Raw genomic sequence first — 20,745 nt, 5'->3', positions numbered from 1 at the left:
GATTCAGGTGGCTGTGCACACGCAAACCCCCAGTATAGCTGCCTCAATTATCTGGATATCTGAAGTCAAAGTATTTTTTTTGTACAGACAAAACCCAACAAAACAATTCAATTTAAAACAGAAGGTGAATACAATTCTTATGACCAGGCCAAACTACGAGGTAGAGATGATCTTCTACTCTCATTTGTTACTCCCTTCTGAAGTGCTCGCATTTAAGATGCCTTCTCCTATGAGATTCCAAATGAATCTGAAATCCCTTTGCAATGTTTATCATCTCTCTCTCGTTGGCACCACTATTGGCACCACATCACAACTCAGATCTCAACTGTGATATCAACTTTCAAATTGTTCTTCCTCACCTGCTCCCCTCCCTCAAGAAAAAAAATTTTCAAGAACCTATTATGTGCATGTTATTACATGCAACCTATGCATGTAAGGCAATGTGTACTAGATTCTTGGGGAACAAAGGGAAGCAAGACCAGGACCTCCAGAAATTTACAACAGAGCATTGGGAAATAAAGGGGACTCTTTTTTTGGAGTCCCAATCTATGATTCCATCAGTATGAGCATCTCATGGTATGGAAATTCTACCACGGTTACAGACTGGAGATTCACCTCTACCATGTGCTCCTAAGAGAGTGGCCTGGGGCACTGAAAGATTACTTTATTTACTTATGCCTGATCACAAAACTACTGTGTGTCAGAGACAGGACTTGAAATCAGGTCTTCCTGACCATATGGACTGGCCCCTACCTACCATGTCCTGCTCTTCTCAAGGATACATAAGTAACTACCATATAAAGCAATATTTATTAAGACCCACATAAGTAGAACAAACACATTACAGGGTAGGTCTCTAAGTTATTTTGAATTCATCTCTCCAGAATTTATTAGTTTTGGGGCTCGGGATGTCCTGGATAGTCCAATGGGATCTTAGGAAAGCAGGTCCCAGTTATCTAGAAAGAGGGTGCTAGGAATTATACTGGACATAGGATCATAGACTAAGAGCTGGAAAAGACCTTACAAGTCCCTTACAGGTCATCAAGTCTAACTCAGTTATTTTACAGATGAAGTAACTGAGGAATGAGCAGCTAGGTGGCACAATGGATAGAGTGCCAGAATTTTTCTGAGTTTGATGCGGTTTGAGAGGTACAGGGACTCCTCCAGGGCCAGAGTCCTGGACAGGGTCACCTGGAATAAATTCATAGACTCAAGTAATCATTAAGTCAAGTTGGCAAAAGTTTATTGTTACACTTTACAGCAGGCAAAAGTGTTTAAGGAACTTGAGACCGTAAAGGGGTACAGTTAAAGTTTATATAGGATAAACTATAGTAAAAAAATGTGCCAAATATGCCAACTAAGTGATGTGGGGCAGGATTAGGGACTAATTAAAAATGGTCAGTTCTTAAAAGAACATGAACTTTTGGCATCTACTTTTAGATTTTACCCAGAGCTCATCAGGAAAAGCCCAAGGGGAGGGCCACAAGGAGGTGTGGTCTTTAGGTCTGCTGCATCACTAAGTCAACTAGTGATCAGGGGCGACTGAGGATTGTCCAGTGTGCCACCCATTGCTGTCTTGTTTCACAAGATAGATGTATGGAGTATACGTATGTCTTAAGTCTAGAATACACATAATGAGGAGTCCAGGATGCATATAATAAAGTAGAGAATTGGTATAGATGGTCCAGTGGGTACAGAATATCTTTATGAGCTAGTACAAAGCCAGGTCAAACTAATAATTCTTACTGGTGCAGTTTGTCACTGTACCAGAGAGAGAGAAAAGTATTTCACTGGAGCACTCTCACGAGTAATTGCTAGGCATAGTGTCCTTGGGCTGGGGAGATACTTCCAGGTATAGTGTTTTGAGGCTAAAGAGAAATCTGATCTTGGAATTGTGGTGTGAGCACAGGCATCCAAGCACCCCATCAAGTTCAAATCTGACCTCAGACACTTCCTAGCAGTGTGACCCTGAGCAAGTCACATAACTCTTTTTGCCTCAGTTTCTTCATCTGTAAAATGAGCTGGAGAAAGAAATGGCAACTTTGCCAAGAAAACCTCAAAAGGGGTTACAAAGAGCCAACACAACTGAAACAACGAAACGACAAACTGAGGACCAGAGGTTAAATGACCTGGCCAAGGTTACAGACACAAATGGCAGAGTATGAACCTAACCCACGTCCTTTGTCGTCAAATCCTGAGCATTTCTACTGTGCCATGCTATTTCCCTTAAATACATCTAAATGCTACAAAAATTGAGTTTTGAAAATAGTAAATGCTGAGATGTTATTTTCCAGAACCTTTCCATGGTCCACACTAGTAGAGAGTAAGATCCAGAGCATGGCTTCCAGGTGACACGTAGGCTAGTCCAGTGGGTCACAATGCTATTTGGGGTCACAACCCTAAGTTTAAGAAACACTGCTAGCCAATGCTCAGTATTCCTTCACAAAGCTCCTGTCTCCCTGTGTTTTTCATGTCTCCCTGTGTTTTTCATGTCTCCTGCAATTCCATCATGAATACTTCTTCCTCACCTCTGCCATGAGAGCATTCTGGCTAAGATTTGTGTTCTTGCTCTTTCCTCACTTACTCAAATCCATTCTCAGAAGTCAGAGTGAAGGCAGGGGAGGGAGAAAAATCTGGAACTCACAATTTTTTTAAAATTAATGTTAAAAATTGTCCTTATGTGGCATTGGAAAAAAAATTCTATTTTTTTTTAGAAGTCGGATAAGATTCCCCCTCCCTCCTCCAAGATTCCTCTGGCCACTTCAGCACACATTAACTTCTTTAAAAATCTTACCCCCTTAACATTCCCTTCTTGTACCACACCATGTACGCAGTTTATGTGACAGTGTACTATTTTTAAGCCTCCTTCTTAAGAAATGCTTCTAAGTATTCCCCTCAGCACCTGCACATGGCACTATATACCAAAGAGGTGTGGCACAAATAACAACTGATTAAAATCAAGGCACTCAATTTATAGATTTCCTTTTTAATCACCCTGAACAAGCAACAAGGAACCTTAGAATGTTAGTGATAGAAGGTACAATTACAGAGGTCATCTAATCCAATGCTCATGTTTGTCCTTCATTGCTGAAGACCATGCCATCCAATAAATAATGACATGACCTGCACTTGACTTTGTTTTGAATGAGGGAGGGCTGTGCAGGTCACCAGCCTCACTTCTCCTCCACTACATCCAGTCACCAGATATTCATCAGGATGACTAGAGATGCCCCAGGATGAGGCAACTGGGGTTAAGTGACTTGCCCAAGGTCACACAGCTAGTGAGTCTCAAGTGTTTGAGGTGAGATTTGAACTCAGGTCCTCCTGACTCCTGCACTGGTGCTCTATCCACTGCACCACCTAGCTGCCCCTATGCCAAGCAATCATTTTACAGTTGAGGAAAGAGATCCAAAGAGGTTAAAATGAGATGTGGGAAGTGACAGCCCATCCCTGAGCATGGCTGAAATGAAGGAAAGGTACAGAGTATAAGACATAAAGAAAACTGAGGAAGTGAGAAACAAAGGTATTTGAGGGGCCTCAACATGTAAATTGAATTCTGCATGTATAAACTCAGGAGCTGGGATGGAGAAGAAGACTGAGTCAGGTACTAAACTTAAAAAAAGAGGAGAAAATAACCTTGCAGCTGGTAGCTAACTGCCACCAGGATTTAAATAGAGGATGAAACAGATATCTGTATGGAATAACCTCAAAGAAGAACCTGCCAAGTGTTCCTGATAGGGAAAGAGTCCAAAAGTGGAGATGAGAAGCAACAAGTCAACGCAGTCCTTCCTCCTGCACAAGTGCAGGGAGCACAAGAAAAAGCACTTCGAGTACTTGAGGGAGTAACCAGGGACGCTGTGTCCTCTGGGGAAAGTGGGGTTTCCATCATTACAGGAAAACAGAAGTAAAAAAGGAAGAGCAATTCGTTAGGACAGAACGGGAGTTCTATAATGGACAATGGCAGGGGAGGATAGAGAGTGACAGAGGCTTAATGCTGTACCAGTTACCATATGTAGAAATAGCTGAGCATATGAGTTGCTCCATTCTGGTCTAAGAATATGAAAGCCATCAAAGGGCAACAATCACAAGAGGTGCCTCAAATACCAAAGCTTTCAACATCTGCTTGAAACAGTTACTGAATTTAATTCTTTGAACAAGAACATGGAGGAGAGAAAATCACCTACTTTGCCACATGTGAGTATTTCACTTTATCCGTTTTCTTTTCATCATCTGGAACAGTTTTTCCATGAATGGTATTGTCCGCTTTCTCTATGTCATCATCCTCCTCCTCCTCCTTCTCCTCCTTATCCCTCTGCAGTACATCTGCTCGCCAACCTTTAGGAGCTTTCAACTTCAGGCCATCTAGCTCTGTGTCACACTGCCACACACAGAGTGCCCCATCTTGGCTCAAAGTGTACAGCTGTCGGACCAAAACATACAAGTTACCAAAAAGGCGATGCTCTCCTGCAAGCTGCTTCCTCCTCCATGGAATTCACAAAGAAAGGAAGTAACTGCAATAAGAAATTAATTCATCAAAAATTAAGTATCCATTAAGTGTTTGCTTGTCTACATACATCCAAGCTTCCAGCTTCAAAAAAACAGGCAACGATCGCATCCTTGTGACCTCCTAGTGAATAGTAGATCAAATTATCCCATCGCTCTGCTCCAAACACCCAGGATGTCATGTCCTTGCTCCCAATCACAAAGCACCTTGAATCACAAGAAAAAGCAACTCAAGTTATGTAGTCTTTTATGATCTGACTAACAAAGCCTTTGATCACCATTTTATCACAAATATAAAATCTCCAGGAAATCTAATGGAGCTCTGAGGCCACCAACCATAACGGAACAAGTGTCTCCTCTACAACCTACCTGACAAGTGGTTATCCAACTCCAGCTTGAAGACTTTAGTGAAAGAGAACATTCTACTTCTGGACAGTTCTACTAGTGAGAAAATTACAAGCCTAAATTTATCAATTGTCAACCACTTTTCCTATTTCTGCCTTCTGAAACCAAGCAGAATAAGCTTAATCCCTCTAAGATATTTGAAGACTTCTGCCACGTTTCCCCTAAGTCCTGTCTTCTCTATGTCACCAATAATTTTCATATGACACAACCTTAAAGCCCTTCACCATCATGGCTTCACCACCATCAGTGGTTTCTAGTTTGATTTTTTGTTTTTATTATTAAGGGGCCATCCCTTGACTCACTTCTTAAAGGAGGCCTATTCCTCACTTAAAGTGGGACCCTAAACAGACCTTAGCCTAAAAGGGTCAGGGTCTCCCACTACATTCTGGGCCATCTCCAATTGTCCTAATGCATATCTGGCCACCAGACCCAGATACTCTGGAGGAGAAAGTGAGGCTGGTGATCTTGCACAGCCCTCCCTCCCTCAAATCAAAGTCAACTGCAAGTCATGTCATCATTTCCCTGATACCATGGTCCTCTTCAAGAATGAAGGACAAACACAACAATGACAACTAATTTATAAGCAATTTTAGAATGGGCGGGGAGGGTGATAATGGGCTAAGAGCGTAACTAAATAACACTTCTTGTAAAGAAAAAGTCTGAGTAGAGACTTCAAGGTCAATAAGAAGCAGGAAAAAAAGCTAAGATAATTTTAGGCTGTATTAAGAGAAGTGAAGTAACCAAAATGTGGAAGATAGTTAATGACCAAGGTCACACAGGTCATATACACATATGTCAGGAGCAAGACTTAAACCCATGTCTTTCAGATTCCAAGGCTGATTCACTAACCACTTACTACCCACCACTTTTTACATAAGAAAATAAACTATCATGTAAACCAGCTTCCAACTAAAGTAAGAAAGAAGAGAATTAATCTGACAGACTACATCTGAACATCTGCCTCAAATCTCTAGTCTGAAAACTGCTATGTTAAATCATTATACCAAGAACTACGATAAATGTGAAGGTGCAGGTGTTGTTTTAAAATCTCTACACCTCACTCTACATACAACACAGCACACCACCATAGGAAAAAAACACTCATTTTGGAGTATCTGTAATCAGTTTGGCATGACATTATCTGGGTCTGAATGCCAGCTCAATTATGCATTGTGTTAAGCTTTCTGTACCTCAGTACAGGTCAGACTTAGATGACTTCTAAGATCTTTTGTGACTGTATCTATGTTCTCAAGAAATGTTGTTAGCGGTACCAATATTTTGAAAGCAATTCTATTACACTCAGGGAACATCTAAACCACAAAACGTATCTGAACATTTGAGGAACCTGGAATGTGACTTATTGATCACAACTACAAGGTATCGTACACATAATACAAGGAAAAAGATTCAGATTTAACCAAAAAAAAAAAAATCTAGTTTTTTCCTACCTGAAGCAATAAAAATATTTTTTCAAGCAAAAATACTGCTGTGACCTAGACATGCCAGTTAATTAAATTAGATCCAAATTGTTGTGGTCTACTTGCCAGGAAGTTTGTCATTTGAATAAGGCAACAAATGGCATTTTAGTAATACGTCTCATCCTTCTTCACCCAATATAAGGTCTCTATCAATGTTCATCATCGAAAAACAACATACAGAAATACTTACTTAGAATCATCAGTCCAATCAATGAATGTGGTTTCATCATACGGCCCGTAGTAAGTTTTGTCCAAGACAAAGGCATTAAATTCTCGCTTCTTTCCAGGAGCGTAATACATTTGGGCAAGGTTGTCTTTTGCCACCACAAATCTCCTGCCAAACGAATAGTACAAAAGTTATACATACAGCAAGTTTAAAACAAACACTTCAAAATTATTGCTATTGTTGAGGTCAGAATAGATAACTCAGTCCAATAACTGTGAACTCTTATTAAAATAAACATGCTAGCAAGTGCCTTAACAAAGAACACAAATGACTTGTTGCTGGGGATGGAAGCTCAATTCCATGTGGACAGTCTCGGGCGGGTAAAGGTGGGAACTTCTAAATCTTAGAGTTCTCACGAGGACCCCCAGGAAACGGCTGGGAATCGAGGTGAACCGAGCTATCTCGTGTATTTCCGCCTCTTCCCGTGAGAAACGTGATGGGAGAGAGCTCTCCCCGCCCTCGAGATTGTCCCGGATCTGGGCACACCTATTGTTATCTAACAAGCACGGTATTCAGGTGCAAACTATGCGGCTGGAGAGCTTAATTAGGATCAGGAAAGCCTGAAAGCGCTCTTAGCTCGGGAGGGGTCGTTACAGGACAGAAGGCCTCTCCTCCCTTTCCCTCTCTTCGCTCTTCCCTCCCCCTCTCTCCCCACTTACACTTCTGCTTCCAATCTCTTATTGTAAGATCTTTGCCTCCTTGGGAGATTCCTCGCTCCCTCCTAAGGAAGAATCCCCCTGCACTTGTAACCAGAACCCTGAATAAAAGCTTAACCCTTGTTCGACTCTGGGAGGTCTCTTCTCTCATACGACTATCCGGTTTGGCCAGCCGAAGAACTGCGAGAGGTAAGGTAAGAAGACTCGGGTAGCCCTCAGGCCTCTAGGCCTGGCAACTTGTGTTAACAACCATCCCCTAATTCTGTCTATAATCCAGTGCTGACAATGATACAATTAAACATATGAAGAAGAAATCCAGCAGAAGAAATGATCATTCTAACTACAAGATCAATTCCTGAAATACGTGAGGGGACTGTATACAATCTGCACACACGCTAGTTACTTCTCTGACCATGCTCTAAAAGATGTCTTCAATCCCAACTTCAGCCTCAATCACTGCTCTCTTAGCTTCAGAGACATTACTGGAGAGGACATCCTTAACTCTGAACACGTGAAGCAACTCAACTCTCTTAGTTACTACTGATATATAGAAGCAAACAGAAATAATAAAATAGTAACACAGTTATATAAACCTAAACATCTCAGCTCCCATTATTCAGGGAGGATAGGGGAACACTAAGAAAACCGGAAAATCAGAGAGAAATTAAGTTTAGACCAACAGCTCACACCATAGCCCACAGTAAGTTCCAAATAAGACACATGACCTCCGCATTAAAGATCACATCATAATCAAACTAGAGACACAAACATGTCTTTTAGAACCAAGGATAAAGAAAGAGTTCTTGACCAAACAAAGGATGGGGAGGATCAAAATGTCAACTGCTGAAAAGGTTCTGTGACCTCATCAATTTAAGAGTTCTCTCTAAGAGCGTAGATCACAACTAATCCACACCTGCACCTCCAGTCAGATTCTTGTTCATGTCCTCCCAAAAGTTCGCCTCAGGAGGTCCCTCCAACCTAATGGAGGCCTTCCCCAACTTCTCCTAAACTCTTCAAGGTAACAGTGGAACATTCAGGCATACTACCCCTCCTTCTTGCCACCATGTGAACAGCTAACCTTGTCTTTCTGCCATATACTCTTTAATGACATCCTTTATCCATGTTCTTTGGAGTTCCTCACTGGTTACACATTGGAGGTAGCTCACACCCACCAGGCACCTTTCTGCTGCTCTATGGGGTGCTCATTTACCTGGAGGCAGTTAACCCAACTCCTCAGAACCTACTACAGTAAAAACCTGAAACTCATACCAGACCACAAAATGATCAAAAAATCCAATGTGAAATCAGTGACTTTTTCAACCCCAGAACTACACAAAAAAAGCAGCCATCAGTCCATGGGTAACAGGAAAGTGGATCACTAAGAAAGCCAGCTTCAGAGCAAGTAAATCAGTCTACAGTTTCCCAAGACAAGCACAGAAGGGTCTGGGGTCAGCAGGTTTCTCTGTCCTAAGCAGAGAATTCCACAGAGAAACTCCCAGGTAAAAATAACAATCAGTACCAAGCACAGCTCAGACCAGGACACCCCAAGGCTCCAAAGTCTCTATCACCCGGTCCTGACATGGCCCTGAGGGTCTTTAAGATCAGAACCCTGAACTTCAAAGATCCACAGGTACCTAACCCTAGAAAATAGAGGGAGCTTATTGCAGGAATCTAGATGCCTCAAGGTGGGATCAAACAGTACTGACTACTTCATTCAAAAGCATATGAAGAAGTGGTATTTGGCCCTGGCTCAAAGCCTTAATTTAGGAACTAAGGTTGAAAGAGTAAACCAAAGAACACTGACCACTTGGAAAAAAAAATTTTGCAAACTAAACATTCTAAAAAGGAAAGCAACTTAACAACTACAAGAGATTCAAAGGAAAAAATGGATTTTCTAGACAGACAATATGATTACCAAGAAGAAATTCAATAAGATATGAAAAATGAAATAAAAGCTCTTGAACAAAGAATTAAAAGAATAAACAATTTATGAGAGGAAGCAATAAACCTTTCCAGAAATGGAATTCCTGAAAATTTAGAATAGACATAACAGAAACCAATGACTTGGCTCAGATTCAATCTAGCTCAGACTCTGTCTAGCTGAGATTCTATCTGGCCCACTTGTGAATACAAGCGTCACAAATGCTCAGGCTCCTTAAGAGGCAACCCAATTAGGTGAATCCTTAATAAACTTTGTTTTCTTTGGCTTTATTAAAAAAAAAAAGAAAGGAAAGAAACCAATGACTCCAGGAGACAAGAGGTAAGAGCATAACAAAATTAAAAAGTTGAAAAAATAGAAAAAAAACCTAAGATATCTGGTAACAATAACAACTAACCTGGAAATCAGGGCATGAAGAGATAATTCAAGAATCACTGAAACTGAAAACCATAATAAAAATAAAACCCAGGCATTACAAGTCAAGAAATCCTAAGCGAAAACTGCCCAGATCTATTAGAACCAGAAGACAAAATGAAGACAGAAGGAATCCACAGACTATTTCCTGAAAATAAGCTGTGACTGGTCCAGCCATTCTGGAACGCAATTTGGAGTTATACCAGAACAAGTCAGTGAAGTGTGTATACCCTTTGACCAAAGTTACTATTACAAAACATACATCACAGAGATCAGAAGCTGAGAAAAGGTCCACATGTACAAAACTATTAATATGAGCACTTGCTGTTGTAGCAAAGAACTGTATTCAAAGTGGTTGCCCTTCAACTGGGCTAAATTAGGGGTGGGCAAGCTGCGGCCTCAAGGCCACATGTGGATGCAGCCTTTTGACTGAATTCAAATGTTGCAGGACAAATTCTTTTATTAAGGGGATTTGTTCTGGGAAGTTTGGATTCAGGCAAAGGGCTGCACTTGAGGACCTAGAGAACCACATGTGGCCTCAAGGTTGCAGGTTCCCCACTCCTGGGTTGAACAAATTAGGGTATAGGAATATAATGGAATATTATTGAGCCATGCCTGAAAAAGAGGAGAAAACTAAAATTTGTGTGAATGAATGCAGCATGAATTGAGCAGAACAAGGACCAAAATATATTCACTGACTACAATACGGTAAAGAACTGAAAGATTAACAGCGCTGATGGATGTGCACTGACCAACCACGACCCTACCTGACACATGAGGCGATAGAAACGATGAAGAGGATGCTTTCAGAAAAACCTGGGAAGACTTCTACGAGCTGATGCAAAGTGAAGTGAGCAGAACTAGGAGAATATCGTATTTACAGTAAGAGCAATATTGTAACAATGACCAACTGAGAAAGACTTAGCTACCCTGATCATTACAACGATCCAACGAAATTCCGAAGGGCATGTGATAAAATGCTATTCACCTCCAGAGAGAACTGATGAACTCTGAGTGCAAACTGAAGAATAACTTTTTCACTTTATTTTGCTTGCTTTTTTTTCTTTTGCAACATGGATAATGTGGAAAGAAGTTTCGCATGATTTCACATGTATAACTGATATCTTATGACTTGCCTTCTCAGTGATGGGAAAGAAGATGAAGAGAGGGGGAGAATTTGAAATTTTTTTTGAAATCAACATTAAAAATAAAGAAATAAGGATTTTTTTAAAAATAAAATATTTTTAAAATATCCAAAGGACAATAAAAGACATAGCTTTCTTCCTCATTCCAATAAATCTAGCATCCCCTTACCTGCCATCTGGGGAAAAGGAGACACTGTGAACAGAGCCATTGAAGTGGAAATGATGCAGCACAGATTTGCAAACCAAACTGACAAGCAAGGCTGCTCCCTCTGAAATTAAAACAAGAAACAGTTGACAGAAGATGGAAAAAGAGAATCACAGAATCTGAAGACTGGAAGAGAATTCCATAGTCATATACAATCCATAGACAGAAGTAATCCCCACTATAGCATACCCAACAAATGGTTCATCCATCCTTAAAGATCTCTAAGGAAACGGAACACCCCCTGCCACCCCCTCCCCCACCCCCCACCTCTTGAAGAAGGCCATTCCACTCTTGGACAACTCTTAATTTTAAGGAAGTTTATCTTGAAATTGAACCTAAATTTGCCCATTTTTCAGCTTCTATCCACTGCTCCTATTACACCTTAACAATGATCATGATGATATAGTACTAGCATTTATACACGGCACTTCAAAGTTTCCAAAGTACTTCACAAATGTTACCTCATTTAAGACCCTGGAAGGTAAATGCTATATTATCACCATTTTACAATGAGGAAGCTGAGGCAGGCAGAGGTTAAGTGACTTGCCTAGAGTCACATGGCTAGAAAGTGTCTAAGGATAGATCTGAAAGGCAGAGTGCTATAGTAAACAGAGATTCAACCTGGAGTCAAGAAGTCTTGGGTTTCTGCCTCTGATAAATGTATCCTGGCTGTGTGACCCCGGAGAAGTCAATTAACTCCTCAGTGCCCCTAGGTTTCTAGGACACTAAGTTGTCTAACATATGCCAACTCACTCTGATAACTTGCACTAGATTTGCCGTGAGGTAAGCATTTTGTAAACTTCAGTCTACGTGATTATGATATTCATTATAAAAGGACTTTACTCATGCATTTCAACTTAGTGTCAGGTTACCACAAAAGACACAAATGGAGTATAAGTTAACTTCAGCCAAAGACTAGATTTACTAACATTACATTTCCTTGTTTAAGAAACTGAAACACATGCTAAATGATTACCTTCATCAATGATGATGGCAAAGCAGCCATCTGGAGAGAGTCCCACACACTTAATATTATACTTGGTCGCCAGAGGCAGGGTTTCAGACTTGTTGCTAAAAAAAATAAAATAAAATAAACAACCAGGAGAGAGAATACAAGCATTCTTTAAACCTAGCACTGAGATAAATGACAATATAAAATTGTTTTCTCTAGTCCTAACCCAGAATCTGATCTGAAAGCCTAACCACGTCAATCTAATCAATGGACAAGCATTTACTGAGAAGTTATCATATGTTAGGCACTGTAGTAGGCACTGCAGATATCAAAACAAAAAGACAACAGTCCCTACTCTCAAGGACCTTTTGTTATCTGGGGAAAGACAACATTTACACACATACATGTAAGTATAAACAAAATGTATACAGGGTCATTTTGTTGGGGGAGACATTGACAGCAAAGGACCAAGAAAAAGGTTCATGAATCAAGTAGTACTTGAGCAAAGTTTGGAAATAACAAAAAGAATATAAGAAGTGGGAATGAAGATGCCCAGGAGCCTATACAAAGGATGAGATAGAAAATGGGGTGTTTTATATGAGGAACAGCTAGAAGGCCAGTTTGGCTAGTCTGAGGAGTTTGTGAAGTGGAATAATGTACAATAAGGCTGTAAAGGTAGCCTGAAACCAAGTTGTGAAAATTTTGAAATGCCAAACACAGGAGTCTGGATATGATGCTAGAAGTAATGGAGAGCCTTACTCAACAAAAATGTGCAGGAAAGTAAGATAGAGCAACCATAAAGATCAAGTTCATAGGATGTCAACCTTAGGCACCTTTATCCATTTTTCCTTTATGAAATAGAAAATGAAGTATAGGACAATTCAAAAGAAAAATGAGACATCAGTCATACCAAAAATTGAATTCCAATAAATTAAATTCTATAAAATTTAAGAGAGGGAAATGACTTTTTTGAGGAAAGTAACTTTAAGAAAGAGTTCAGCTCCCCCATATTTTAGTTGAAGAAACAGAGACCAAAGAAAAAATATGATGACATGCACACAGTCATAGAATTTGGACAAGAACTAAGCTGTCAACTCCCAATCTGATGCTCTCCCTACCTAACATGGGATCTTGAACTACTTTAACGTTAATCTGTTTCCTTCTTTACCAATAAATGTATAACCTGGTCCTAGTTGCATGTAACAACACCATGCTGCTTCATCCAGATCACCATCTGTCCTCTCTCATGTAAATTGTCTCTCCTTGCTACTCCATCAAGTCTAAACTACTATCCCTATATATTTCCTTAAAATTACATAATATTGTTTTGTGTATTCCAAGAACAGTACGAAATGACTTCATAACATGGAATTTTAGTCAAGAAATTAGCAGGAAAGGGGTATGAATTCTGACACCTCTCTGAGACTGTCCCCTGTAAAACGCAGGTGAAATACGCTCAATTCACAACTTTCCTGTAAAACTTAAAGTGAGCAAAAGCAGCTCTGAAATCCAGCTATGCCAGCAGGTGTGTTATAAAGGCAGAAAGTACCACTGCTGGTATTCCAACGTACTCACTTCTTCAGATCAAAGACAGTGACTCTATTTCCCACCGGGCTGATGACCGAATTTCCATCAGGAGTAAAATTCAAGTTCCCACAGCGATAGACCGTACCCAGCAAATTGGAAAACTGAAGGAAATAAAATACATTTGCCTTAAAACCAAGATTATGATCTTGTTATACTAAGAGGTCTTACATACTCAGGAAAGCCGCAGCGGGGGTGCCATGGTACCTTCCAAAGAGGAGCTGTACCTTCTCACCCATACCTTCAAGGCTAAGCCTTCCCTTATCGATAACCTAGTTTAGAAAGGCTCCCGATGGCTGCTGCTGCTAACGGAGATAAACCCTTATTGATCGTAACATGTATACGGGGCTTCCTATGTGCCAAGGACTGTGCCAAGAGTGTGGCAAATACCACCTCATTTCATCCTCACCACGACCCTGAAAGATGGACGTCCATCAGCGTTTGTGGCCGGGTCCACCCTGAGCTCCAGGGCTCAATGCATGTTTATTGATGGATTGATTTTCTAAGTGTGACCACAAGTGGGCTCGGACACCCTGGGGCACAGCGGTGACCCCAGAATAAAATGAAAACATTGTCTGACCCAAAAAGCTCATCACCAAGCCACAACTCGGTTCCGTTTCAAAGAACGCTGCGCACGTGCTAGGCTGGGACCTGGACTGCCCCCAGGCCCAGGCCGGGCCTCCTCCCCCTCCCCCTCCCCCTCCTTCTTCTCCTCCTTCCCCTCCCCCTCCTTCTCCTCCCCCTCCTTCCCCTCCCCCCTCCCCCTCCTCCGCTTCTCCTCCTTCTCCTCCCCCTCCTTCTTCTCCTCCTCCTCCTCCTCCCCCTCCCCCTCCCCCGCTTCTCCTCCTCCCCCTCCCCCTCCTTCTTCTCCTCCTCCCCCTCCCCCTCCTTCTTCTCCTCCTTCCCCTCCCCCTCCTTCTTCTCCCCCTCCTTCCCCTCCCCCCTCCCCCTCCTCCCTTCTCCTCCTTCCCCTTCCCCCTCCTTCTTCTCCTCCTCCCCCTCCCCCTCCCCCCTCCCCCTCCTCCGCTTCTCCTCCTTCCCCTCCCCCTCCTCCCCCTCCCCCTCCCCCGCCCCCGCTACTGCCGCCGCCTCGGGGAGCCTCGTGCCCGCGCCGTCCGCGGCTCCGACCCGGCCCCCGCCTCCCGCGGGCTCCCCGGCACGCGGCGGACGTCCGCACGCTCCCTCTCGGCTCCCCCCATCCCGCTCTCCACCACGGCCCATGCGCAGTGAGTGCGGCGCCGCGCTGCGCGGCATGGGTCCGGGGCTGGGGGCTCTCCCCCGGGGCCCTTCCACGCTCACCCGGTAATTGAACTTCATCTCCGCGGTCCCCGCATGGGAGTCCCACTGCCACCAGGTTCAGCCAGGCTCGCGGACACCCGGGCTTCCGGTGAAGCGGAAAGGTAGGCCATAGATAGGAGAAGTATTCGCTTGGGAAGGAGCTGCGCCCCCTGGTGGCTCGGAGGAAAAAGTGCTCCATTCTGCCTAATAGGCGCTCTCTGAAAAGAGCATTTAAGGATCTTTAATTTTAATTTAATTTAAGGATTTAAGAAACTCGCGTTTCTTTGGAGCTTTAATCGCATTTGATCCCCACAGCAGCCCTGGGAGGTAGGAGTTATTGAGACTGTTCTTGGAGTCAGGAAGACTTAAGTTCAAATCCTACACTTACTAACTGGGCAACCCTGGGCAAGTCACTTAACTTGTGTCTGCCTCAATTCCTTCATCGGCAAAATGGGGATAATTCTATCACCTCATGGTAAAACACTATATAAAGATCAGCTGTCTTTGTCATTCCCATTTTACAGATGAGGAAACTGAGGCAGGCAGAGGTTCAGTTGGTGTGCTCAAAGTCACACAACTAGTAAATGCCTGAGACGGGATTTGAACTCAGGTCTTCCTAACTCTATGTCCAGGTTCACGGTGCCACCTGGCTGCCTGATAGAAGGAAAGCAGTGCTGTGGAAGCATAGCTTCTTTTCATGGGCATCGTGCTCATATCCTTGCCCCTATAAGGGTCAGTCCTCAAGCTTTTTGGTCTTACACATATAAAAATTATTGAGAACCTCTATAATGATTGTGAATTCATTGACTGTATTATGTGTTGAAACTATCTTATTCTGGTCCTCCTGACTCTCTGCCCCCTTCTAGTTAGCATAGTAAATTTATAAGTAGCCAGTTTAAAGTAATAATAACAAGATCTAAGATTGCGAAAGGAAACATAGAAATCACTTACAGATTGTCCGGTAGACCAAAGGAGCGTAACAGTTACTTGTATCATGTATTAACTGAAATTCACATCCTGAGACTGTGCTAAATCAGAGGAAGTCAGGTAGGTCTTGCTGTCAGAACCTTTTGGTCCTGCTAACTGCCTCTGCGTGTGTGTTCCTCCTTCATTGCCGAAGACCATGCCATCAGAGAAATAATGACATGACTTGCACTTGACTTTGTTTTGAGTGAGGGAGGGCTGTGCAGGTCACCAGCCTCACTTCTCCTCCACAGCCATCTGAATCCAGTGACCAGATATTCATCAGGATGACTGGAGATGACCCAGGATGAGGCAGTTGGGGTTAGGTGACTTGTCCAAGGTCACACAGCTAATGAGTGCCAAGTGTCTGAGGTGAGATTTGAACTCAGGTCCTCCTGACTCCTTCATGGTGCTCTATCCACTGCAACCCCTAGCTGCCCCAACTGCCTCTGTGCACCTCAGATAAGTTCCAGATAACAGAACACCAAATATTAGTGATAGCTTTAAGACGATGTGGATATGTTAATGAACTCACCCTAAGGTGGCATGGGTAAAAGTCTGTCTGCCACCAAAAAGAAAACTATAAAAATAAGATCCCAAATTGCTGACCTTCCTCCCCCCATCCTCATTCTTCCATTTCCATCTGGATCCACATTGCCAAATGTTCCCAATCTAATCCATAAGTGACTCCCCCTCCATTCTCTTCCCTACGCTGCCTGACTTTCTCCACCACCCCATCCCCATCTGCCTCTATACCTCCTCCACGCCATTTGTCTCTGTACCTTCTGTGCCATTTGCCCCATATCCTCTGTGTCTTATTCAAGTGTGATTGAAGAATTATTCCCCTTTGCCATCATGGTCTTTCCTAGCAAGTATCCAAAGAACAGGGCATGCTTGCCCCCATGTAATAATTCCATTAATGATAACAATTTGATTCTAAATAAAAAGATACATTTTAAAATATTTATTAATTCGTTTAAAAATAACAATAGTAAATGCACTGCATATTAACATCACATAGTTTATGAAAATTAACTGTTTTCCAAAGCAAAAAATTTGTGAGAATGGCATTGTTTTACTTATTTTTGCAAATCCTAATGTCTTGCTTAAAAGAAGATGATATTATTATTATTATTATATGAAGAAGAAATAATTCTTTGCAGCACCTTTCAGCAAAATGTAGTTTATCTTTTTAGTTAGGTCTGTTTTTACTTTTACTTTGTCTATGATCATTATTGCTTGTCTTTTTTTTTTTTTTTACTTCACTGGAAGTATAATAGATTTTGCTTTTAATGCTATGTGTATCTTTCTATTTTAAGTGTCTTTCTTATAAATAATATATTGTTGGATTCTGGTTTATAATCCATTCTGCTATTCTCTTCTGTTTTATGGGAGAGCCGTGCCATTCACATTCACAGTTATGATTGCTAACTGTGAATTTCCCTGTACTATATTCTCTTACGCTTAGCCTTCTTTTTTCCCTGCCCCTCTTTTTGATGTTTTACTTCCAACTAATGCTTCTTTTAATCTACCTTCCCTTTTACTCTCTTCTTTTCCCTTAACCCTTTTTCTTCCTGTTTCCTTGTTGGGTAAGATGTATTTCTGTGCCCAATTATAAGTGTATGTTTAGTCTTCCCTCCTTTAACCAGTTCAGATGAGAAAGAGGTTCAAGTGTAATCCACTCCTCCCTGTTTCCCTTTCCTTATTGTATAAACTCCATTTTGCACACCACATTTATGTGAGATAAGGTTTCCCATTATTATTCTTCCTTCCCCTCTCTCCCACCCATTCTTTCCCCTTCTTTCCCATCCATTCCATTTTTCTTCTGAGATCATCCAAACACAACAGAATCACAACTAGGTCCTCTGTCTCTCTATAGCCTCTGGTGATGATTAAGTCCTAAGTGATGATATGTCTCATCTCTCTATGTAATAATGAAATCTGTTTAACCTTATTTGTTCCATTATGATTTCTCATTCATGTTTACCTTTTTATGCTTCTCTTAACTGCTGTCATTGTTGTCAAGTTTTCTATTCAGTTCTGGTCTTTTCATCAGAAATGCTTAAAAGCCCTCTATTTCATTGAAGATCAATTTTATCACCTGTAAGATTATATTCAATTTTTCTAGGGAGGTTATTCTTGGTTGTAAGCCTAGTTCCTTTGTTTTCTGGATTATCACATTCCACATTTTAAAGAGGTAGCTGCTAAATCTTATATGTTCCCTATTGTGGTTTCTCAATATAGTGCTTGAATTCTTTCTGCTTGCAGTTTTTTTTTTCTTGGGAGCTCTGGATTTTAGCTATAATATTCCTGGGAGTTTTCATTTTAGGATTTATTTCAGGAGGTAATGAGAATTCTTTCAATTTCTACTTTGCCCTCTGCTCTAAGATATCTGGACAGCTTTCTTTTATGATTTCTTGAAATGTCTAAGCCTTAATGTCTAACGCTTTTTTTTGGTTCATGGTTTGTAGGTCGTCCAGTAATTCGTAAATTATCTCTCCTTGATCTGTTTTCCAGATCATTGTTTTTCTATGAGATACTAACACATTTTCTTCTCTCTCTCTCTCTCTCTCTCTCTCTCTCTCTCTCTCTCTCTCTCTCTCTTTCTCTCTCTTTCTCTCTTTTCCTTTCAGTTCTGTTTTATTGTTTGTTAATGTCTCATGTAGTCATTGGCTTTTATTTGGCCAGGCTCTGATTTTCAGATAATCATTTTCTTCAGTGAGGTTTTTGTACCTCTTTTTCCAAGTTGTTAATTTTCTTTTTATATCTTTCTTCCTTAGCTCTTGCCTCTTTTTCCATTCTTTCCTCTACTGCTTTCGTTTGGTTTCTAAAATCATTTCTAGTGCTTTCTTTAACTCTTACTTTAACTCTTCTAGGAATTCTTGTTGAATTTGTGTCCAAACTGCATTTATCTTTGAGGCTTTCCTTGTAGATGTTTTCAAGTCATTCTCTTCTTCTGTGTTTGTGCCTTGAGCTTCCCTGTTGCCATAATAGCTCCTTATGATTGTCTTTTTTTTGTTTGCTCATTTTTTCCAGCCTACTTCTTGACTTTGGACCTTATGGTAGTGCTGCACACCGTTGGCCTGCTGGGAAGCTTTATGGGTTCAGAGCAATGGCAGTCAGCTCCTCCTTTGCTTCTGGGATCAGAGACACCTTTATAGCTACCATATGCTTCCTGGAATCTGTTCTATGCTCTGCACAGATGGGTCAGTGATCATTGTCTGCTCCTCTCCACCTGGGATTTGTGAGTGGTGGGCAACAGAGCTGCCAGATGGCACCTCTTTCTGCACCCAGAGATTGCTCAGGGATCCCCTTGGATCTCTGTTGCCCTGTCTTGTTCTGCTCTTAGGGTAATGCTTCCTGCAGCAATCACCACAGCTACTCATGCTGTTGGCCAACTCCCTTCCACAGTGTCTGCAGACCTCTTTGTTTAACTCCCTAAGTTGCCCAGGCTGGAAAAATGAATCATTATAACTTCTTCACTTTCTCAATTAGAATTCAGTCTAGTGCATTCTCTAGATCTTTGTCAGGGATGTGTGGGAGATAGCTAGATTCTTCTTACTTAACCCTCTTGGCTCCTCTTCCCTTGAGCTAAGTCTTAAAGGAAGATAAAGATTCAAAGAGAAAGAGGTAAAGAGGGAGGGCATTCCAGACATGAGGGGCAGTCATTGCAAAGCCACAGAGATGGGAGACGGAACATGTCCTGTGTCAAGGCAGCAACCTTAGGGGCCAAGCAGGGTTAGAGTCAGAACTATAGCTTCCAGCATTCAGCATGGATTGGACCAGATTTATGACTCTCATCAAGCTCTAAGTGTTTCCATTTCCCCAATGCCTTTAGGCAGTTAGGGTCACAAATGTAGCCCCCAGAGGCAGTGATGGAGCCTTTACTCTAGCTTCCCATGGCCTGGTGGTAAAGGGGCCCAGTGTAAATCCTAGGGGATCATAAATTTAGAGTTGGAAAGGACCGCAAAGGTTTTCTAGCCAAAATTTATGAGGACATCTCAGAGACGTTAAATGATTTGCTTAAGGTCATACAGGTAGTGTCACAGACAGGATTTGAATTCACTCTTGACTCCAGAAATAGTGTTTTTGAACAGGATATATCTTATCCCTTTCATCATTTCTTGAAGTACAGTATATTCCATTACATTCATATACTATAATTTGTTCAGCCGTTTTTCAGTTTATGTGCATCTTCCAATTCTTTGCCACCAAAAATTGCTATTATAAGTATTTATATGTGTGTATGTATGTATGTGTGTGTGTATATATATATGTGTGTGTGTGTATGTATACATGTGTGTATATCTATCTATCTACATAGAGATAGATAGATAGATAGATAGATAGATAGATAGATAGATAGATAGATAGATAGATAGATATGTGTCCTATAACTCTTTCCTCTCCAGGTTGATCTCCAGACTTTCTCCCATGCCCCAGAGACAATCCAGATATCTTCTCCCAGCCTTCTCAGCTTCTTTTCATGAGCTGTCTTCCCTCACTAGAATGTAAGCTCCTTGAAAACAGAAACTATGTTTCTTTCTGCTTGTACACCCATCTTAGCATAGTGCCTGGCACAATAGTGAGCCCTTAATAAAAGCTGGTTAACTGACTGACTGATTGACTGACTGATTCAACAGCCTTTAGGCCTAGACAGGAGGAAAATATCCTGAAGCACGACTCTCACCATTGTTTGAATAGAGGGCAAGCAAAAACTAAAACTAGAGCTCTGAAAAGATCAAAATATGGGAAGGAGCAGAGATAGTTTATAGTAACAACCCCTCAGCAGGGATGGAGATATGCATCTCACATCACATAAACGAGGTTAAAGGAAGAACTAAATCTCCAGAAGCATCTAGTACAGATATTGCATCACCATGGTTTGGGGTATATAATCACAGCAGGAAAAAGTGTGGTGGGAAAAACACTGGATTTAAAATGAGAGAACTTGGTTTCAAAAATCTCCAATTTACCACCACTGTGGGCAAATCATT

At 41.5% G+C, this 20,745-nt stretch overlaps 1 protein-coding gene across 1 annotated transcript in view; it reads right to left on the bottom strand.

Annotated features, from left to right (window-relative positions):
* LOC140507129 (periodic tryptophan protein 2 homolog) overlaps positions 1-14,894 on the bottom strand; it is a 37,785-nt gene extending 22,891 nt beyond the window's left edge. Inside the window, exons 1-7 of the mRNA XM_072615099.1 lie at positions 14,807-14,894; positions 13,499-13,611; positions 11,948-12,042; positions 10,936-11,035; positions 6,577-6,720; positions 4,575-4,710; positions 4,185-4,420 (exon numbers count right to left, since the gene is read on the bottom strand). Coding sequence (XP_072471200.1) covers positions 4,185-4,420; positions 4,575-4,710; positions 6,577-6,720; positions 10,936-11,035; positions 11,948-12,042; positions 13,499-13,611; positions 14,807-14,824 — 842 coding nt within the window. The 5' untranslated portion in view covers positions 14,825-14,894. The remainder of the gene's footprint in view (positions 1-4,184; positions 4,421-4,574; positions 4,711-6,576; positions 6,721-10,935; positions 11,036-11,947; positions 12,043-13,498; positions 13,612-14,806) is intronic.
* Between the last annotated feature and the right edge of the window lie 5,851 nt (positions 14,895-20,745).

This window comes from Notamacropus eugenii, chromosome 5 (assembly GCF_028372415.1).
Source record: "Notamacropus eugenii isolate mMacEug1 chromosome 5, mMacEug1.pri_v2, whole genome shotgun sequence".
Lineage (NCBI taxonomy): Eukaryota > Metazoa > Chordata > Mammalia > Diprotodontia > Macropodidae > Notamacropus > Notamacropus eugenii.
Note: the sequence above shows the minus strand (reverse complement) of the source record. Positions and strands in the feature narration are given on the sequence as shown.